Source organism: Rousettus aegyptiacus, unplaced genomic scaffold (genome assembly GCF_014176215.1).
Source record: "Rousettus aegyptiacus isolate mRouAeg1 unplaced genomic scaffold, mRouAeg1.p scaffold_m13_p_5, whole genome shotgun sequence".
NCBI lineage: Eukaryota > Metazoa > Chordata > Mammalia > Chiroptera > Pteropodidae > Rousettus > Rousettus aegyptiacus.
The window spans coordinates 16,394,831-16,416,785 of NW_023416308.1; the positions used below are offsets into that span (position 1 = coordinate 16,394,831).

Consider the following 21,955-nt stretch of genomic DNA (forward strand, 5'->3'; position numbering starts at 1 on the left):
AGTTTGTTTTGTTGCTGATTTGGTGGAGGGAAAAAACATCTTCACTACTCGTAAATACATTTCTTTGATGACCTGAAAGTTGAACATTTATCCATTTGATTGCGTTTCCTTTTCCGATAATAGATGTTTTGAGTCTTTTGTCCATTTCTTAGTGCCCTATTATTCTTCTTATCGATTTATATGCATTTTTAATAAACATATCAAATTTTGTACATTTTCTTTTTCTCAGCTTCACGTTAGCAACTACTGACTGACTGCCTTAATTCTGTTTCTTGCTTAACAATTTTTTTGTATTTGTGCATAGTCACGTCAATTGATTGTCTCTTTGTGATTTCATACCATGCTCTTCCAGAGATGTGGTGTCATTTTTACTTTCTTTTAGCTTTTCGTAATTTTAGTCTTTCATTCTCTCTTTTCCTTTCATTTTCTTTCCCTTTCTTTCTTCTTCCCTTCTTACCTCTCTCTCTCTCCCCTCTCTCTTTCTCTTTCTTTTCTTTCTTTGAGATTTGAAATCCCTCTAGGACAGCACTGACCCAAATGAAATATAATGGAGGCCACGAATGTGAACCACACATGAAATTTAATTTTTTCTGGTAGCCACATTTCTAAGAATTAAAAGAATAAGCAGAGCACAGAAAATTTTTAGAGTAGTGACACTGTTCTGTATGATACCACAATGATGAATACATTTGTCCAAATGCATAGAATGTACAATGACAGGAGTGAACTCTAATGTAAACTATGGACTTTGGGTGATAATGGTGTAGGTTCATCAGTGTACCACTCTGGTGGGGGATGTCCATTGTGGAGCAGGCTGTGTATGGGGACAGAGGGTGTATGGGAGCTCTCTATGCTTTCTGCTCAATTTTGCTGTGAATTTTAAACTGCCATAAAATATAAAGTTTATGAATTTAAAAAATTCTAAATTATAAAAAAGTAAGAGAAACAAGTAAAATTAATTTTAATAATCTATCTTATCAACCTAATATATCCAAAAATATCATCATTTCAACATGTGAGCAATATAAGAAATTAATGGAATATTTAATTTGAGGGGTACTAGGTCTTCAAAGCTTGGTATGTATTTTACACTTACAGCTCATCTCCATTTTCACTAGCGACAAGCCACCTTCCCAAAACTCAACGGCCACATGTAGCTCGTGGCTCCCAGATTGGTCAGCGTAGGCTTAGAACTTAGTTTGACCCCAAGAGAGGACAGAGGGTAGAGGTTCTGGTGGTCTGATTTACCGACTCCTTCTATCTTCACCTCTCACCTGCTTCTCCCTTGGAAAGTTCCTGCCCAGTTGACTTGAGTTTTCTCACCTTCCCCAGTGACATTTGCCTGCCTGGTTCTTGGATGCCATCCTGGAAATCTGTGTCAGCCGCCCATCATCTTTTGTCCTCCTGACTCCTCCATCCCAGGGCTTTCAACTATCCTCTGCCACCTACAACTCCCTGGCCTTTGGGTGTGGATTCTACCAGGAGCTAACATGGGAGCCATCCCCAATCTCTACCCCTGAAGCTTGCTGCTCTGGTGACCACCTCGATAGTAAAGGTTATGAAACAATATTCCTACTGTGCAATGCCACGCAGATCCATGGCAGATCACCTTATCTAATCCTCCAGACCACCTCGAAGGCTGGAACCATACTGCACGTAAGGGCTCTCCTATCAGCTAGTGAACACTAATGGGGTGTAGCCTGTATTCAAGGTCAGAGGAGGAAGTTGAAGGCCCCTTGGGAAGAAAGACCTGGGGACCACCTAGAGGGTTGAACCAAGTTTATAAAAAGTTCCTCCATTTTGCTGGAAGATCTTAGCAGTCCCTGAAATTTGTCCAAGTGTCTTTTATGCTCTCCCCCTTCACTGCCACGCAGGAACCCTTAGGAGCCCCCAGGATGAGAAATCTTGGAGGTGGGAGGTTGGGGAAAACCTACTGACCCAGAATGAAGTCTGTTCTCTGAGACTCCCTCTAGGGGGCGGGTCACCTCCTTGCTCCACTAGGGAGCATTCAGGCAATCGACCTTGGCAAGCATCCCAGAGAGTAGGAGAACCCTGTGGGACAGGGAGAGGCTAGATTGGCACTTTCTTATAGGGGCAGGACAAACATCTAACCTGCAGGGAAAACAAGGCTTCCGCAGTACTAGGAGAGGCAAAACAGGCACCATGAGCGGCCGAGTCGGGGACCTAAACAGCCAGCAACAGGAGGCACTGGCCAAGGTGAGGAGCTTCTCCTGTGGGGAGGCTTGGGGAGGGGCCCAGCATCCCTGGCTGGAGTCCCTATCATACAGACAGGAAAAGGGAGCCTGGCAAGAGCCTGCGAGCAGTTGCTAAAGCTACTGTGCTCAGGACACAGATCAGGAGCCCCTCTCTGGGTAAATCCAGCTTTCCACTCCTGCCAGCTCCTGGTCATGGAGCCCTGGCCCTTGCTCCCTGGTTGTGGGGAGAGGGGGGTGGGTTGTGCTACCATCTGGCTTTTTGGCAGAGTTAGGCAGACATAGTCCCAGATCCTCTGTCAAGATTGCATCATTTCTGCGGAGATTGCAACTTTTGTTTGGTTTCTCTTTGTGGCTTTCTGACTCCTCAGGGCCCAACCCTTCTCCTTATTGTCAATATTTTTATTAAAGGGGAATGAAGGATTTTTTGGTGATTTTAAGACAGTCCTGAAGGCCACATCTAGGAGTGTCACTACCATGGAGAAAGGGAATCATATCCAAGTCTTAGGTGCTACAGCATTAATTTGGTTTGGAGGGACTGGGAATTGTGATTCTGGCTCTGGGACAGGGGTGATTTACAGCCCTGGCTCGCACTTTGGGCCTGTGAAAGGGCAGATTCCAACTTGTGAAGAATGATTTGTTTTGAGGTTCCTATCCTTGGGAAGATCTGAAGGTCCTCCAGGGAAGAATGAGGAACCCGGTGAAGGAGGGGGGCCCTGAGTGAATTCTTAATGAAGGAGAAAAGGGTCCCGGGTGAACGATAGGATCCCAGGGTGAATTCCCAGGAGATTCCAGAAGCAGAGGGCCCCCAAATGAAGGAGGGGTCCTCAGGTAAAGGAAAAAGGGTCCCCGAGGAACCCTCTCCTCCCCACTGTCAATGGCCTCAGAGAAGCCCCAGACACTAGGCTCTTAAGAAGGACTAGACACCTGGCCTTTGTAGGGTGAATTATGATGGAGGTGCTTGTGGGCCAAAGAGCTTAAACAACATAAAGAGAATTTATTCTTATTTTTACCATTACTTAAAAGAAATGAATGCTATTTTTTAAATTAGGGAAAAAGAGAAAAGTAGGAAGAAGCAGGAAAGGCCACCTATGGTCCCAGAGGTCAAGACAGTCATGCCTGGGAATGTTTCCTTCCAGCTCTTTCCTAAGCCTAGTCTTGACCACCTGGGATTGCACTGCCAGATGCTACTTTCTCCACATGGCATCATCATAAGTTTTTTCTCCAAGTTGCTCCAGACACTTCTTCCCGGTACCTACTTAGTGGCTTTCTTTTTTAGTTATTAACATATGTTCCAAGGGTGGAGCAGCCTTGAGATAGGAAGATATGGACTCCTCCTAGCCTTGCAGCTTTCTCACTCTGTCACTCTGTCCCTGGGGAAGAATTTAGTACTCTGGAGGAGATGAGGGGTACAGAATTACTATTTCTCGGGTAGTACTGGCCCCTCTTCCCCACCAAAACTTCCTCAGGAACCCAGAGGCTACAGCTGTTCATTGTGCAAGAAGCTTCCTTCCAGGTGCCTGCCCCAACAGGAGATAATTATAGAAGATGCTGTTGCTCACGTTGTTAATACTGGAGATATTTGAGCCAACTATTCATTTTTAATTATGTGAGCAATACAAAATACGAACATGTCCGTATTTTAAACATCATCCATGAAGCTAAAGCTGGTTTGGTGGGTGGCCATCAAGGCAGCTTTCTATGGCTCTGCTATCATCTGTATTCTAATTCCAAATTCTCAGTCACAGGTTTTCCTGCATACCCAGTCCTCTAGGCCTCATCTTCAGCTCTCTTCATCCTCATGGAAGTGGGGTCTCCTTTTGTCAGACTTGAGCCTCACTTCCAAACTCAAACTTCCAGAGGCTTCCCCAAACTCTGCCAGTAGGAAAAAGCTCCCCCAATGGGTCGACCACCCTCCTTTCTCTGTCCTGACCATGCCCGGATAAGGCAGCCCTGGCTTCTCTTTCAGTCCCTTCCTGCTGACCTTTGCCTTGGGTTGTTCCCACAAAGACTCCACTGTCCAGGGCTCTGGGCAGTCCATGCTGAGTGCCCACATTTATGTGGCACCTGCTGCAAGCCAGTGCTTTGCCTGCACAAACTCATTTTTATCATTATTATTATACGATATGTCTTTGTTATATAAAACTCTAGTTTATCATTATTCCCACTTCACAGATGAGGAAACTGAGGCTCAGAGTGCTTAAGTAACTCTCTTACAAATCTGGGCCCTCAAGATGCAGTATTGGGGGTAATGTTCCCCAAATGCTCTGGTTGACCTGCATCAAATTCACCAGAGATCTTTGCAAAATAGTGATGCCAGAGCCCCACATCACACCTATAGAATGAGGGTTTTGTTGGGCAGAGATCCTCCAAAGTTTGAGAAAGGAGCTCTTTCTGCCATGGTGGGCTGGAGGGGTGCCCTATCTCCAGGAGGCAAAATGGCCCTGGCGGCAGCTGCTAACTGCACAATCTCTGCCTACAGGTCCTTGGACAGGGCTGATGGGCTGGCTGAGGGTGGGAAGGGTCAGGGATGGGATTGGGGACTTGAGAGTTCTGGGAGCTCCTCTGATAATCATATCCCCACCGCACCCCCAGTTCCGAGACAACCTCCAAGACCTGCTGCCCACCATGCCCAAAGCTGATGACTACTTCCTCCTGCGCTGGCTGCGAGGTGAGGCCAGTGGCATCAGCGGGTCCCAGGAGAGGGTGTGGGAGGCTTTGGGGACAGTGCACAGGGTGGTAAAGAACAGGGCTCTGGAATCAGCCTGCTTTGGGCTGGAATCTAAGCTCCCCTTCAAATTGATATGGCACAAAAACTCAGCAGAGCCTTAGTTTCTTCATTTACAAAGTGGGGATGGGGCCAACTCCCCCCAGGCCATCGCGAGTGTTAAATTAGGAAGTGTAGTGCCTGGCATCAGGTGGGCACCGGCTCAAGGTGAAGTTAGAGTCAACACCTGGGGAGCTCTTGGAATGACAGGCCTGGCCAAACCCTGAGTCGGGTATGGCTGAATGTAGACTTCAGGACCTGCTATCACCAGTTCCTTGAAGACAAGGCTATGTCATCCCCATAGAGAATCTAACACCAAGTAGGTGCCAGCGAATACTTCAAGTGGATGTAATTAAAGGTAGAGAAGGAGTGTCTTCTAGGAATTGCTGCAACAGTGTAAAATTATTATAACAGAAACCAACCTAGGGCTTAGGGAAAAATTCATTTCAATTCAGCACATCCCATGGAATGGATTTTGAACTTGATAATCAAGGCAGAGCTGGTGGCCTTGGTGGGTTTTTTTCTGGAGGTGGTTCATGATCAGGGCAGAAGAAGACTAATAGCATCTCAGGCCCCTTCCACTTGAAAATCCCTGACCCTGGCTCTTATTGAAGGCCCATCACTGCACAAATTCCTCAGTGAACCAGAGGGCATTCCTAAAATGGAACATCATTTAAGTGCATTTATTTCTTCAAAATAATTAATAACAGCAATGGCTACCATTTATTAAGAACTTACTGTGAGTCTACAGCCATGCCACCCTAAAGGCGCCCCGATCTTGTCTGATCTCAGAAGCTAAGCAGGGTAGGGCCTGGTTAGTACTTGGATGGGAGACCACTTAGGAATACCAGGTTCTTCAGGCATTAAAAGAAAAATAAAATAAAAATTAAAAAAAAAAGAACTTACTGTGAGCCAGATAATGTGCCAAGCACTTAACATACTTTGTCTCATGTCATCCTTTGACTAATTCTGAAAAAAATGTTATTCTCATTTAACAGATTTAAAAACTAAGGCTCAAAGAAGGCAAAGTACTCAAGGCACAGCAAGTAAAAAGACAAAACTAGAATTCAAGCCCAAGTATGCCTGACTCCAAAGCCCATGCTCCTTACTACCCTAACACCGAGGGCTCTCTGCTCCCAGGGGGATGCCAAATATCATTGGTTAGAGCAGCCTAGAGAACAAGAGTTTGAAAAGGCCTAGAAACTGAAATCAAGAGCCCTCCAAAGTCATCTAGAGAATTAAAGATTATTACATTTTAACAAACTTTCTAGACACACAATGTATTCTTGAGGTGCCAAGAAAAGTCTTGGGGAACCCCACTATTTCCTCATTAGCTTTCAAAGAATGGCTCATTCTAGATCTAGCCTCAAGTCTCTTCTTAACCTCTACTCTTCTTGCAGCTCAGAACTTTGACCTGAAAAAATCTGAGAACATGCTCCGGAAGGTGAGGCCCATTCTCTTGAGTGTCCTGCCTCTCACACACTGTACCCCAGGGATTAGCACCAAAATGTGGGGACACTAGCTCTATCCCGTTGTCATGTTTCTTCTTCCATCTTCTTTGGATCACTTTCTGCATCAGACCCGAATCCCCCACAATCCTCCTCCTGGCATCCCCATCCCCATTTCTGTGTCATTAGAGCCTGGGGATGCTCTGGCAGGATCTTGGTGGCTATGGGCAGAGGCAGCTGGCCTGATGCCCTCAAGTGCCCTCAAAGCTTTTGGGGCAGGGAGTCTTCAGGTCCTGCCGTGTCTCTACAGCACATGGAGTTCCGGACACAGCTGGACCTGGACAACATCCTCACATGGCAGCCCTCAGAGGTGAGCCCCATGTAGCATTTCCCAGGCCATCTGATACCCACTCCCCCATCTCACTTCCCCATCCCAGCCATGTCCAGGAACCTGATGGAGGAGGGACATGATCTGGTGTGCTGGTTTGAACCATAATCTCACCCTAGGTGATCCAGCTGTATGACACGGGTTCTATCTGTGGCTATGATTATGAAGGCTGCCCGGTGTTATTCACCTTGATTGGGACACTTGACCCTAAAGGTCTCCTCATGTCAGTCTCCAAGCAGGAGCTTATCCGGGGCCACCTCAAGATCTATGAGCAGCTTTCACAGGAGTGTGAGATGCAGAGTCAGAAGGTGAGTGACTGGGAAGTCAGGGGGACCATGGTTGGGGAGTGTTAGGGGTGGGAGTGCAGGGAAGGGGGGCATATTGGGCCCAGTCTGTCATAAGGATGGCATTAGGACAAGGGTAGGGAGGCATCCTGCCCCCGTTTCTTTGCAGCACTCAGCACTCCAGCTCTGGTGGGACGTGGCTTCTCCTATAGTCTCCTACCCACAAGCATCTGATATGTGCATGGCGCTCTCTGCTGGTGTGAGCCAAGGGTCACCAAAGACCTTTCCATTCTCCTTTGACCTTGAGTGAGATGCTGACCAAGGGTGCAGTGAATGCTTTAGTTCTTTTCCTTGGGAACCTTGGGAACACTGGATGGTCAGCTTTGTTTATGAAAAAGACCCCCCTGCTTGTAAATTGCATAATAACCAGATGGTAGAGCCATCACTTTGGGTGTCTCTGAGAGCAATGACCCTGGAAACTAGGCACATCCTTTGTGGGTCCCTATAAGCTACTACGGTGTTGCTTAAAAAAAAAAAAAAAATTGATTCCTGTGGGACATGGGTCTTCTAAGTCAAGAAGGACCCACTCCCGCCTTTGAAGATCTTCTCCTCACCCCTGACTCTGTTTCCTGTACCCCACACAATGAATCTAATGCCTTGTTGGTTTCTTGAGACTAAGTGTCTAATGAGCCTAAAGAGAAGACCTCCAGATGCAGCTGTTATGTCACTGTGGGATGATTTGGTGAATGGATGACTCCTTATGACATGGACAGAGCTTGTGTCCCCAGCATCTGGCACAGTACTGGACACGAAGGACCTCCACAGAGATTTGTGGAGGAATGAAAGAATTATAATGCTCTGTGTTTAGTGCCTGGTTTGAATAGACATGTGCCTCTCAAACAAGATGGCTGATGTTATAGGGTCAAAGTAGTGTCTTCCACATAATGGACATTCCCAGTTAGAGCCAATGATTATGGTGATGATGATACTACTAACAATATTGGCTAATATTTACCAGGGACTAGCCATGGGCCAGACACTGGGCTCATTCAGTCCTCACAGCAATTCTAAAAGAGCCTGGAATTATCTCAATTTTACAAAAAAAAAAAAAGGAAGGATCAAAGGGGTTAAAAACCCACCCAAGTCCACACAGCTGGCTAGCAGCATAGCTCTGCCTTGCATGCAGCTGTAGGACTTCAGATACTGGCTGACATAGTATACTATTGTGCATAAAGATGCCCACTGAACAACTAACCATGTCTTTTATTCCATGGTTAGCTAGCACCAGGAACTAGTCTAGAACAAATAGTGTGATAAAGGCCACTGTGCTGGGACTCAAATGTGGCATCTTGTCAGACCTTAGATGGGTTTATATGTTTCAAAAATACTGTAGGAAGCCAGGGGTGGGGGCAGCAGGAAGGTGGGAGTGGTGTTCAGGTCTCTCTCTAGCCAGGATCTCCTAGCTGGACCTGTTGTCTGACCTGTTCTGTCCTGTGCAGCTGGGTAGGAAGATTGAGACGACACTGATGGTGTTTGACATGGAGGGGCTGAGCCTGAAACACTTGTGGAAGCCAGGCGTGGAGGTCTACCAGCAGGTAAGGCAAGCAGCTAGCTCAAGGCCAATAGGGAGCCACTGCCCACACCAACTTCTGGTCCATGGAGGGGGATGCCTCTCAGGGTCCCCACAGAGCAGACAGTGAAGCTGGCCTGGGGTCTCTCCTCCAAGGAGAAAGAGGAGCAAGTGTATTCCAGAGGCCAAAGCACATGTTCATGGGAAGACCAGATGGGCTGGGAGTAGGGGGAGTGGGAAGCTCATCTCAGCAACCTCAGGGGCCACAAAATCCAGGCAGGGATATGGGAATATGGCCTCTACCAGACTCTTCTTAATTCCACAGTATTTTGCCATCATGGAAGCAAATTATCCTGAAACGGTGAAGAATTTAGTTGTCATTCGAGGTAAGGAAGGGAATGAGTGGAGAACATTGGGGCGGGGGGTGGGGGTGGAACACTGTGTAAGCCATTGAGTTCAGGGCTCCTCAAACCATCTTTTGTGAAGAATGTTTTTTTTGTTCATTTTTTTTTAGATCAGTCCTTCACAGACTGATATTTTTTGGAATATACAAAAGCGCGTCCAGCCATGTCAAATAGGTTATACATTTTTAAATCCTTACTATTATGTTCTTTATTTATCTGGGTGTAAACTGGTAACAGAGGGTCCATGGACCACACAGGTTGGTAGGCACCCTTTGAGTGGGAATGGACCATATCTGTGATAAACATACAGTGAGAGGTTACTGCATGTGCTTCCAGTAAAATGATCTGGCTTCCAATCTAGCTAGCTTTGTGACTCTGAGCAAGTCTATTGAACCTCACTGGGCCTCAGTTTTCCCACTCTGTAAAATGGAGATGCAATGACATCTTTCTCATAAGATAGCTGTGAAGTTAAATGAGACAGTCGTGGAGAAGACGTAATACAGAGCCTGGCCTACAGAAAGCTCCCAAGAAGCATGAGCAATTCATATGGGACGTGAGTGCTAATGCAGATGCACCACCTACTTGCATCCAAGAAGATTCCAAGGCAATCTGGGGAAACCTTGAGAGTAGAAAGGAAGAGACACTATTGGGAAATCAACACTGCTGAAGCCCTATAGCTGAGCAAGGGAGGCAACTACTTATTGAGAGCCAGTCACACAGTGTTTAATCTCTATTTTATAGTTAACAATATTAAGACTCAAAGAAGGTGAATAAAAAGCTTACGGTCACACCACTAGGAAGTTACAGAATCCAGGTCTGTCTAACTCCTGTCTAGCCCATGTCTTTGGACATGACTTTATATATCCAAGTCCTCTCTGGTCCAGCTTCCCAAGGGAGTTTTATGTGTTTCAGCCCCTAAGCTGTTCCCAGTGGCCTTCAACTTGGTCAAGTCATTCATGAATGAGCAAACTCGAAGGAAGTTAGTGATTCTAGGAGGTAAGTGACTTGCCCTGCTGACTGTGCCCACCTCCCATCTGCCTAGGAAGAGGAGGTCAGTGCTAAAGGCCCAGTTTTTCCTTGGCTCATCCTCTTTACCCAGGCACTGACCTTGGCCTGAACTGTGTTGGCCTTTGCATACTCAGGCAAGGCTTTGTGCCCTAGACCTCCACCTGAGTGACTATGTAAAGCTCCTGGGTGCTCTCAGGAGTAAGTGCCCAGGGGAATAAGCCAAGGACATATCAGGTCCCCTCCCAGGGCTTAGCCCTCTGTGTCCTCTGTCAAGCCTCCCTGAGCCCCCGCAGAGCCCCCCTCTTCTCCCTACAGCCAACTGGAAGCAGGAGCTGCTAAAGTTTATCAGCCCTGACCAGCTGCCCATGGAGTATGGGGGGACCATGACTGATCCTGATGGCAATCCTAAGTGCCTGACCAAGGTACAGGGTGCCCAGAGGTTGGGGAGGGAGGAGCTGTGTTCATGGTCTCACTCACCCACCCTCACCCACAGATCAGGTACGGGGGCGAGGTACCCAAAAGTTACTACGTGCACAACCAGGTGAAGGTACATTATGAGCACACAGTGACTGTAGGTCGTGGCTCCTCCCTGAAGCTGGAGAATGAGATCCTGTTTCCAGGCTGCGTGCTCAGGTAGGGATAGTGGCCACTCACACCTGGGCACAGGTGGGAGGGGCCGGGAGCCCAAGGAGGTGTCTATCAGTAGGGCTCTGTTCCCTGCAGGTGGCAATTCGCATCAGATAAGGCAGACATCGGCTTTGGGGTTTTTCTGAAGACCAAGAAGGGAAAGCAGCAGCAAGTAAAGGAGATGACAGAGGTGCTGCCCAGCCAGCGATACAATGCCCACCTGGTGCCCGAGGATGGGAGCCTCACCTGCCTCAAAGCAGGCGTCTGTAAGAGCTATAGGGTTCACCGGAGTTGTTTTCTTCCTCTGGGCAGAGTAGTGAGCTGATATGTGTGTTGCCATTCTGGCTTCTCTCTTCTCCTACTTCCAGCTCTCAGGGAGGGTATGGGGGTCTATGCAAGCTCCTAGATCCCATGGACGCCACAGGAATTGGCTTGGAGTGTTGGATCTCATGAACGGCTAAAGGTGTGGGTACAAGGGCAGAGACTTACTGTGGAGAGTGGGAGTCACAGCCTGGGGCTGTGAACTCAGCTCCTGAGAAGCCCCTGTACTGAACTGAACAGGCTAAGGGACAGGTAGAAAACAGCCATGGGTTTAGCTTCAAGGGTCCCAACCTGCCCAGTTGTGTGGACCACCCTACTCTGGGCATCCCGAAGAAATAATTTTTTCAGGTGTTTATAATTCTTTCCCAGGCTGCCCAGACCAGATACAGTTTGGTTAGTTTACGAGAAATATCACTTCCGGAGAAAACTGTGAACCACCCACTTCTATGAGGAACGAGCTAGAAGGCACACTCAAGCTTGATTTCCTCCAGAGAAGAACAAGTTTTACTAGCACTTTAGTTAATACAATTAATGAGAAACGTAGAGACAAACTGGATGACTCATCATGTCCCAGAGTCCATGTGGGACCTTGGCATTGAAGGACATGCCTTCTATGAAAAACATGTTGGAAAAGTGGCTTATGGAGCTCAGACCTCTCCTTTCAGCCCTTTCCTGCAGAAAACAGACCTCCGCTCTGGGTCGAAAGATCAGGATAAGGGATTCCCTGTTCCTCCCTTCCCTTGCTCTGTAACCAGTGGGAAGTCATATCAATCTCTCCAAGACTCAGTTTTCTCATTCATACAATTGGGATGATAGTACCTTCTGTGGGTTTCTTTGAGGATTCAGGGAGCTGTGAGTGCTGATGTAATGCCTGGCGCCTAGAAGGAGCTTATGCTGCTGCTGATTATTATTATTCCTTTAGTGAACACAGGCATCATCCAAAGAGATGGCTATGAGGAATGGGCTGAGGGCGGGACAGTGGTTGATCCTCCAGCCCCAACCACAGTCCTGGGAGGCCCATTTCCAAGGGTACCAGGTATGCAGGTGGGCCAGACTCGGATTGCCTGATTACCTCTCTGTCCTTCCAGACGTCCTGTACTTCGACAACACCTATAGCCTATTATACACCAAGAAGATCAGCTACACAGTGGAGGTGTTGCTTCCTGACAAGACCTTTGAGGAGAAGATTCAGAGTCTCGACGCAACAGGACCATCCTCGACTCAATGAAAACCCTGGCTGCCTCTGTGCTTGTGCTCTCTGACCCCCTGAGCACCCCATTCCCAGTTCCCTGCAGTATCAGGGTGGTGTTAGAGATGACCGCAAAGAGCACTCACCCTGCATTGTCACTCACCTGGCACAGTGGCCAAGCAGTAAGAAGACACCAAGTACACAGACCACCCTGAGATGTAGGTGAGCATCTTCCTTCCTGTTCAAAGAGAGTAAGAATGAGAATCCTGAGGATAAACCAGCATCCACTGAGGAAGGGTCCTGCCTGCAGAAGCTGCACAGTATCCCTCCTAACAAAGTCCACCTGTCCCAGCACACATCCACTCCTGGCATCCTGGTGTAGGAGTATGTCCATGAGCCCTAGGTCTTGCAGGGAGCACAACTTTAGGGAGGCCATATTCTCTGCAAGAAGCTGGAGTGAAGTAGAACACCCTGGTGTGTGGAGAGTGAAGCTGCCATCCCAGGGCACTCATCCTAGTCTCTGACTTTCCTCTTAGAGAAACATCCAGCTTTTCCGCCATCTTTGTGTCTCCTCAAGGGAACAGCTGATAGTCAGCTGCCAACACCTGCCCCAACCATGAGACCCAGCAACTGGCCAGTGAGAGCTCCTATTTCTTGAAAGCTGGCTCTCCTTGTGCCCGCAGCCCACAGTTAGGACTGCCACCTACTCTGTGACCTGCACTCAACAGAGCAGAGCTTGCCTCGGAATTAACCAAGTCAGCCACCAAGCTGGGTGTGGCTCTGCAGGTTGATTTTAGGTGGCAATGAAGTCACTGAAGGGGTCCTGGGAGTCCAGGCTGTGCTACCCTGCCCACTCCCCATCCTGCCCTTTGCCCTCTGGCTGGGCCAGGCCATTATCTCTGAAGACCTAACTCTGCAGTGGCTTGGCCCTCAGCTCTGGATCTCTGCCCATGAGCTCCTTGTTTGTCCTTTGGTACTGTTGTCCCACAGGGCAAAGGGATGCTGTCTACCCAGTTGACGTCCCCAGGAATGAGTGGTCCAATGTCCCTCCCTATAAAAGGTATTCTCCCCGAAAAGCATTAGTATCCTGGCTGCCAAAGTCCTTCCCAAGAGACTGGAAACCTCAGCAGATACCACTGTTCAGGTGCTTTGCAAGCAAAAACCCAGCCTCTGGCCCTTTTCCCCCTTTTGGATCCTGTGATTTAATTTTCTCCAGTTCATAGGAGAAAATTAGTTTCCCAGGGCCTATTTTTGGCAAGAAAATGATGAGGCTTGGGAAGGTGGGTGTCTTCAAGTGAGCTTTGTGAAGTCCTTGGAGCCCCCTGCCCCTCCATCTGTGACAGCTGTATCATTCATGGTTTAGTATACAGAGTCTTAACAGGGGCTCCGATGCCATAAAAAGTAAACTAACTAAATGAAACAAAATTCCAAAGCCAGTGCTGTGAGGCCCACCTGGTCCACAAATATGTCTGAGTAGTTTGGCAAGGAAAAAAAATAACTACTATGCCAGCGTTAAGAAGATAGTCAGGGGCTGTCAGGCAAAAATCACTGGACATCCCCTGTCTGAGGGTTGCTCCTAATTCCAGTTGTGTCAGGCTTTCCCATCACCCCTGTGACACTACATGGTCACCTTTCATACAGCTTCCCTGGATGCAGCCCTCTGAGGCCCTGTAGCATCTCAGAGCCTCTTCCCACTGCCCTTGGCAGGCTCTGGGGGGCGTGGCCTACCGGGGCTAGGAAGACCCTATGCCAGGTTTTGGTGGGCCCACCTGTTGTCATGACAGAGGATCACATTGCCTCACTTCTGCCTTCACACCCCTCACCAAAGAACAAGGGATTCATGGACTTGAACCCTGACCCTTGTCTTTCTAACCATCCACAGCTGATTTTCCACCATCAGCACAGCCTTGTCTGGTTTCCTGGCAGATAGAAAGGGTCTCCCAAAGCTCTGATCACAGAGAATTTACACAAATATGGCTGTAACAAGTGGTCAGGTATGGGCACCAGCGACTCCGAATCCCAGAGTACACCTTGTGTTAAGCAGTAAGGGCAGCGGTCACCTGTGATAGTGTAAACAGAATATCCTACCTGGCAAGGTGGGCAGGGACATTTTGGGAGCTGGACAAGGGGCATACCTTCAACAACGGCCATCCTTGACTCTTAACACTGTCACTTAAAAAAATAAAATAAAAAAGAAGTAGCCCAGAGAGGAGCTGGCTTGCCGGAAATTTATTTCTTCATTCATCTGTTTATTCATCAATATTTATTGAGTGTGTCTGTTCAGCACCAGACACTGCAGGCCCTGGGGACACCAGAGGCCCTGGTCTGGCTAGACTCTTCTAGCAGGAAGGTTGCCTATATAGAGAGAGGTAGAAGTGACTCTCGTGAACCATTATTGAGTGGGAATGTCGTTGCCACATATGCTTGGCAGGGCAGGAGCTAAATCTGGGGGGAGCATCCAGCAAAGAAAGCTGATGAAGATTCATACATTCTTTTCCCAAGGAAGGGACCCCTGAAAGAAGAACTGATGCATGTGTGGGGTGAGCAGGTGTCAGCAAGCCTTTCAGACTGAGGAGTGGGGTGAGGGTGGCTGTGGGGTGTTTGAGGCTGGAGGAAAAAACCAGGAGGGCTCTTGAGCGACATTGGTAACTGCTAACTGGTATTTGCTATTTCCTTGTGAACAACTATGTACACTTGGTTGTTAATAAAACCATTTTATAATGCAGGTTACAAAACAGTCTGTTGTTTATCAGGAAAGAATGGCAAAATCTTGGCAGGTGTCCACAGATCAAAATTCTTGCTCAAAATGAGATGCTTAGAAATACCCAGTCCACCTGTCCAGAGGAATGGATCCTGGGCCTGCACTTCCTGGCCCATCTCCTCACTGGAAAGACCCCCAGTCTTCCATGGGAGGCAGGGTAGGGTGATGGGGAAACCTATATGGGTGTTTTGAGGGCAATTGTAAAGGTTTCCCCGTCTCCCAAATCTCCACCCCAGTCTAGCTCACCTTCCAAGATCCCAGGACAGAGGGGGACACCACTGTGGGACAGTCACAGCTGCCCAGAGCAGATCTTCACCAGAGCTCCATGGCACAGCACTCCACAGTTTGCATATCCCTTTTACATGCAGCCCTGAAGCAGACAGGGATAACAGCCTCATATTTCAGGCCAAGAGACCAAGGCTCATGAGGGAGAGTGCCTTGGCCAAAGGCTCAGTATCCAGTGGCAGAGGTAGAGCCAGCATCCAGGTTACTACCAGCAATGTGCCTACCCTGCCTCTCAGGGAAAGAGGGCAAGCGGACTCTGCCAGGGAGGGCCAGCCTGGGGTGCAGGGCTCACAGTGGGTTAGAGCAAGGTGCTGGGTTCCTGGGGTCCCAGAGTCTGGAGAAAGCTGCTTGGACATCTGCGCCTCTCAGTGGGATGTGACGGTGCCAGCTCGACTGCACATCTACTGTGTGCCAGGCCGAAGCTGAAGCAGGAAGCATCATTCCATTTATAGACAAAGAGAGTGAGATTCACCCCAGGGAGTAACTTGTCACAACACATAACAAAGAGAAGGATCTCAGAAATGAACCTGGATCCCTCTCTCCAGATAGCATGAGAGCTTAATGAGCACATTCAGTGGGCTTATTTCACATTTGGTGACTTCAGAGATGAGACAGAGAGGTGGCCCTTGTACCCGGCCTGAGCTGAACAACTCTCAGGTGACCTCCATCTTCAGCCACCAGGGAGCACTATTGGGTCAGCCATGCCCCCGTCCTCATGGAAACATAAACAGGGGATCCCTCTGCATCCACCTCCCCAGAAGGACAGCTTTATAGGTGGGTTGAGGCCGTGATAGGCCAAGTTCACCAGATCCAGGCTATTTTGGAGCCGTCTGGTGTAGCAGAAAGAGGTGATTCAACCTGGATTCAGATCCCGGTTCTGCAGTTTACAAGCTTGCTTCTAAATACCTCTGGATCCCATCTACCTCCCCGTGGCCACTGCCCTGTCAGGGCCTCCGCCCTGGATTGTTAGAAAGGAGTCTGTGAGTCTCACTGTGCTCATTCTGACCCACTCCCACTCGACTCCACAGGGTAGCCAGAGAAATCATTCTGAAATAAAAATCTGATCTCATCACTCCTTACCTAAGCTCTTCACTAGCTCCCCATTTCCCCCTGGAAAAGGTTCATCTCACTGGTGGCTTATAAGGCGCTCTGTGACCTGGCCACAATACCCCCATTCCAGCTTCACCCAACGACCTGAATTCACCAATTCATCAGGCTCCTTCTTGCCTCCCTACCTTTTCTCATGCCATAACTCACCCTAAGACTCTCTCCCCAGTCTTGTTCTGTGTACCCTCAAGGCCCCTGGAGTCCTCTTCTAGGAGGCTTTCCCCCAGCAGAGTGAGAGTCCCTTCTGTAAGTTCTCAGAGCACTAACAGCAGTGCTTATCACACAACAGAGTCTTCATCTGCCTGTGTCTGTCTCCTACCCTCTCCCAACCACCAGTCCAGGCTTCACTCTCAAGACGCTCAATAAAACCTTGCAGAAAATAATAGATACCATTTACTGAGCACTTATGCAGACCTGCTGCCCTGCCTACAGTATCTTGTATTTTCATGACACTGTGGACAAAAATGGAGTCGCATACTAAACCTGACAAGCTTAGGGGAAGCCTGCATCGTGGGCCTGATAAACTCAGAGACCAAAAGTAACCATATCAGATGGTCTGAACATAAACATTCCTAATGAAAAGCTAGTCAAGGCAGTAGTGGCGGTAGGCGGTAGTCACAGTAGTCATGGTAGTCACGTCTTAGGCCTGTAGCTTCCTTGGTAAAGGTCAATCTTTACCTTAAGTGAGCTTGTCAATTGTCTTTCTGCATCTAAGATAACATACCTTTGAAATGTCAGGGTAATCTCCATTTCCAAAGCCCTCAAGGCGCAACCTCCACATCAGAGCAGGAGACGGCAGAACTCCTCATTGTAGTCTTGTTCCCCTAATTCCATCTCTATGTACTGCAAATGTTCATTTTGAACTATGTCGTACCCACCAATGTAAAAGAAGCATGTGGGTCTCCATTTTACTTTTTATTCAGTCTCAGAGATTTCCCCTCAACCCTCACATCACTTTGCTTCCTCTCACCCCCTTAACGACCACCAATGGATTTCACATAACCCTCCTAACATCTGCTCCTTTGATTCTAATGTATAAAATAAGATGCAAAATTGCCATTCTCTGGAGCATTTTCTCAATCTGTTGAGATTTTTTGTTTCCTGGCAATTGTCAGTTCGGCTCAAAGAAAATCATAAAAATTCTCTACAGGTTTGGATATTTCTTACATTGACGACAGCTTTGTGAAATAAATATAGTCATCCCTGTTTTACAGGAAAGGAAAGTGAGGCTCAGAGATAGTCATTTGTTCGGCCAGGGTTGGAATTCAGGGTGTCTGAATCCAGAGCTATGTGTCTCCTTAAAAAAATAAAAATAAAAAATAAAAAATTAATGTAAGAGCTAAAACCATAAAACTCTCAAAAGAAAGCTCAGAGATAAATCTTCGAGACCTTGGATTTGGCAATATTTTCCTAGATATGATACAAAAGCACAAGCAACAGAAGAAAAAGTAGGCAAGATAGTCTTCAACAAAATTTAGAACTGTTCCTATCAAAGGACACTAAAGAAAGTGAAAAGATAGCCCACAGAATGGAAGAAAATTTTGCAAATTATATATCTGATAAGGGATTAATATCCAGAATATATAAAGAATTTTTACAAGTCAACAATAAAAAGTCAAAGAACCCAATTTCAAAATAAAGATTTTTAAAAAATTTGAATAGACATTTCTCCAGAGAAGATGTATAAATGGCCAATAAGCACCTGAAAAGGTGTCTGACATCTTTAGTTATTAGAGAAGTACAATTCAAAACCACAATGAGATACCACTTGACACCCACAAGGATGGCTATAGTAATTTTAAAAAGGAAATGTAAGATAAATGTTGCCGACAATGTGAAGAAATTAGAATCCTCACACACTGCTAGTGTTATGCCCCGACTTGTATCTCCACGAACCACCAAGAAGCCGACACAGATGCAAGAGCAAGAGGGAGTTTATTTCAGACTCGAGTCCGGACCGCAGTCCTCACACCGTCGCAGCAGTGAGTAGGAGGCGGTCCCGAACATGGGGCTTCAGGGGGATTTGAAGGGAAAAATCGTAAGCATGGGGAGCGATGTCTTGGCGTTACAGGATCGGATCGGTACAACGAGCTTGTCGCTTAGCAGGATTGGCTGGGTGATGGTGCCAAGGAACAAGGCGAGGAATTTGGAGAGTTACTTTCCATAGTTACTCTGATTGGCTGAGTCTAGGGTGGGGTGATTATCTTGCTATCTGCAGCTTTTCCGGGAACTGGCCCGTGCTTCTTATACCTAAGATGGAGTCACTTTGGTTGTTCACTAGGGGGAACGTAAAACGGTATGGCCATTTTGGAAAACAATTTCTCAGTTCTTCAAAAGGATAAAAATAAAATGACTATGTAATCTAGCAGTTCCACTCTTAAGTATATACACAAGAGAATTGAAAACATACATTTCTGCAAAAACTTGTACAAAAATGTTTATTACAGCATTATCTATAATATCCAAAAAGTGGAAACAACCCAAATGTCTATCAACTGATGAATGCATAAAGAAAATGTGATATATTCATGTAAGAGAATATTATTCGGCCATAAAAAGGAATGAAGTTCTGATACATGCTACCACATGGATGGACCTTGAAAACATTATGCTGAATGAAAGAAGTCAGACAAGACACAAATGATTACACACATATGATTCTCTTCATAAGAAATATCCAGATAGGGAAATCTAAATAGAGATAGAAAGTAGATTAGTAGTTGCTGGAGACAACTTAGATGGTGGTGGTGGTTACACAATGTTTGATCATACTAAAATCACTGAGTTGTACACTTTAAGAATGGTGAACTTATGGTATGTGAATTATGTTACACTGCCGGAGCCAGCCGGCTAAAGTCGATCAGTGCCTGAAAGAGGGGGGTGAAGCCTAAGAATAAAGAAGATAGGAAAGCGCTTCGGGAGGGCATACAGCCACTGCTGCAGCCCAGAGTTTATTTAGCACAGCCTTTATATAAGTTTTTGGATACAATAGCAAAGCACAGGGTAAATATAGTAGAGCACAGGGAACAATAGTGAGGTGCGGAGTATAATAGTAAAGTATAGAGTACGATGGCAAAGCACAATGTACATTACCATAGGAATGCTGACATTTACATAAGTTCCTACTCTTTTCTGGGCTGTAAAACATTCCACTATCTTAAGAAGATTTCTTTAGGAGGCAAACATCCCCTCCAGGGTCAGTAATGTTTAACTCCACACCCTGCTTCCTAGAACCTTTGTTTAAGCAGTCTCAGCAGCAGCAGCTGCTTCATGGCTATCAGCTACGTGACTTCTTCAGTGTCTCTTAATGGCTCCCAACATATCACAAAAAAATTTTAATGAAAAAAAAAAGAACTGAAACTGCCCAAGAGTAAAAGGTAGAACACTGACTATCCCAGAGTGCTACCCAGAGCACCACTGGGACTCTGGTGAATCATCCCTCCAATTCCCTTTCCATCTCCCTTCTTTGGGCAACATCCACCTCACCTACCTTACTGTGGTCTGAACCCTCCCTACACACACATACCCCCTTGCCTTTTCTCAGCGAGGTTCTTGTACCCTCTGGGCCCCTCTATACTGGCTCAACTGGTTCTGGTATGACCTATCTAGGGGCAGGCAGACAGGAATGTGCCTGACGTTGGGCTGTAGGGGTAGCCTTTTCACATTTCCTAGTAACCACCTAGAAGGAGAGGTTCCAAGATGTGTTGTTGCTGGCCAGGTTTCACCCCCTGCCGTTGTTTGCTTACGCGGTTGTCACCATGGTGCCCTGAAAGCTTGCAAACTAGGAGCTAAACACACTTTGGGGACTTACTTGGAGATGGGTACTGTGGGTTCTCCTTTGCCAGAGCCTCTGTTTCAGGGGAGGGAAATTAATTCTGTTGGCCTCAAGACACTTTGCAGCCCTAGGGGACACATAACGATGACTTCGACCATTGATTGAACACTTACTATGTTCCAGGCACAATGTTAAGCCCTTCGAGGGAAGACAGGGCTAGGCTATGCATGGGTCCAGAGTCAGATTTGGGTTCAAATCCTGGCTCCCCATTTACTGGCTATGTGACCTCAGAAAAGATTTTTAATCTCTTTGACATTCCATTTCTTTAACTATAAAATAGGGATACCCTTACCTGTTTCCAAACGGGGTTGATAACGGTTTACTGCTCTTAGCACAGAGGAAATGCTCAACAAATGGAAGACTGTGACCTCCGTGTGGGCAGGGACCTAACCCATCTTGTTTACTGTCGTATCCCTAGCATCCCGTTCCACATGCTTTTCACGTTCCCACCTCCACTCCTTTGGATGCCCTGTCCTCTAATCTGATCTCCACTATCAGCATCTTCCTTTCCTTCAAGATTTGGCTCAAATGCCACCTGTGTCCTATTAGGGTGACTTCCATGCTCGGGTCCCCTCTCTGATTAGAGTGGAAGCTCCTGTACATGAGGCCGGAATAGCCTAATAGCAGAACAGTTCGTTGTATGGGCTTAACTCTGGATAAGTTGCCTAACTTCTCTGTATCTCAGTTTGCTTGTCTATAAAATGGACTTCATAATGGTACCTACCCCCAGGGGTGTTGTGAGGTTTAAATGCGGTAATGCACTTAAAATGGGGCCTGGCATATAATAAGCCTTCAGTAAATGTGGTAGACCTGTGCTGTTCGATATGGTAGCCACAAGCTATATAGGGCAATTTAAGTCGAATTAGTCAAAATTCAATTCAATTAAAACTGGAGTTCCTCAGTCTCATTAACCATACTTCACGCATGATTAGTGACTACCAAATTTGTCCAATAAGACAATTTCGATATAGAACATTTGCACCATCACAGAAAGTTCTATTGAATGGGGCTGCAGTTCATGATGATCTATGCACACAGGAGGTACTCTATGCCTATTTGTGGTCTGGGTCATGAAAATCACTTGGGGTGTCTCTGAAAGGTCACAGCTCTTGAGAAGACCCCCATACCTGCTCAGCCTTTGATGTCCTCAGAAGTAACTGGGCACCTCATATTAGAGGGATTAAGGAGAGAAAGGAGACTGGTGAGAAACAGGCAGGATTAGGGGCTAATGAGAGGGATGTGGGGGAACCCAATCTCCACTGGCCTGGCAGGAAGTAGGTGTGGGCAGTAGCCCAAGGTTTGCAGAAAGAAGCTGGAATGTGAAGAGGGGCGGGACTCGGGTGTGGAGTGTTATCTAACTGCTCTTGGATGCATGCAGAGGGCGCCTCGGACAGAGGGAAATGGCCCCTGCTTCTCCTGGACCCAACTCTGTCGTAAGCCCAGAGCAAGGAAGGCTTCTGGCACTAATTGACATCAGGTGGCCTAGAGACTCTGAGCCCAGAGGTGGGGATCTAAGATGCCCTATGGATAGGGGACCTTGGGAGAGCTCTGGGCAGAGCGGCTTGGGCTAGCCCAGCTGTGGGGGTCGAGGCTAGCCTGGTGTAGTTTCAGCCCATGCAGAACCCTCGAGGCCTGGAAGATTTGGCCACACAGACGTGCTGTGGTCTGAAGCTCGTTCATTCCTGATATCTTTATAGACAGTGGTTAACAATGTGGCTTCTGCCCTCTCGGAGCTTCTGACAGCTGGG

General features: G+C 47.2%; 1 protein-coding gene and 1 pseudogene across 1 annotated transcript; both read left to right on the forward strand.

Moving 5' to 3' along the window:
* Window positions 1-2,103: 2,103 nt before the first annotated feature.
* Window positions 2,104-14,662, forward strand: LOC107505481 (SEC14-like protein 4). The gene is made up of 12 exons (XM_016135672.2): window positions 2,104-2,217; window positions 4,809-4,884; window positions 6,381-6,424; window positions 6,739-6,798; window positions 6,936-7,124; window positions 8,600-8,695; window positions 8,996-9,056; window positions 9,987-10,070; window positions 10,398-10,504; window positions 10,576-10,715; window positions 10,806-10,975; window positions 12,119-14,662. Exons 1-12 carry the CDS (start codon window positions 2,164-2,166, stop codon window positions 12,256-12,258), a joined length of 1,221 nt encoding a protein of 406 aa, XP_015991158.1. The 5' UTR covers window positions 2,104-2,163; the 3' UTR covers window positions 12,259-14,662.
* Window positions 5,724-5,843, forward strand: LOC118603034 (annotated as a pseudogene).
* Window positions 14,663-21,955: the final 7,293 nt, after the last annotated feature.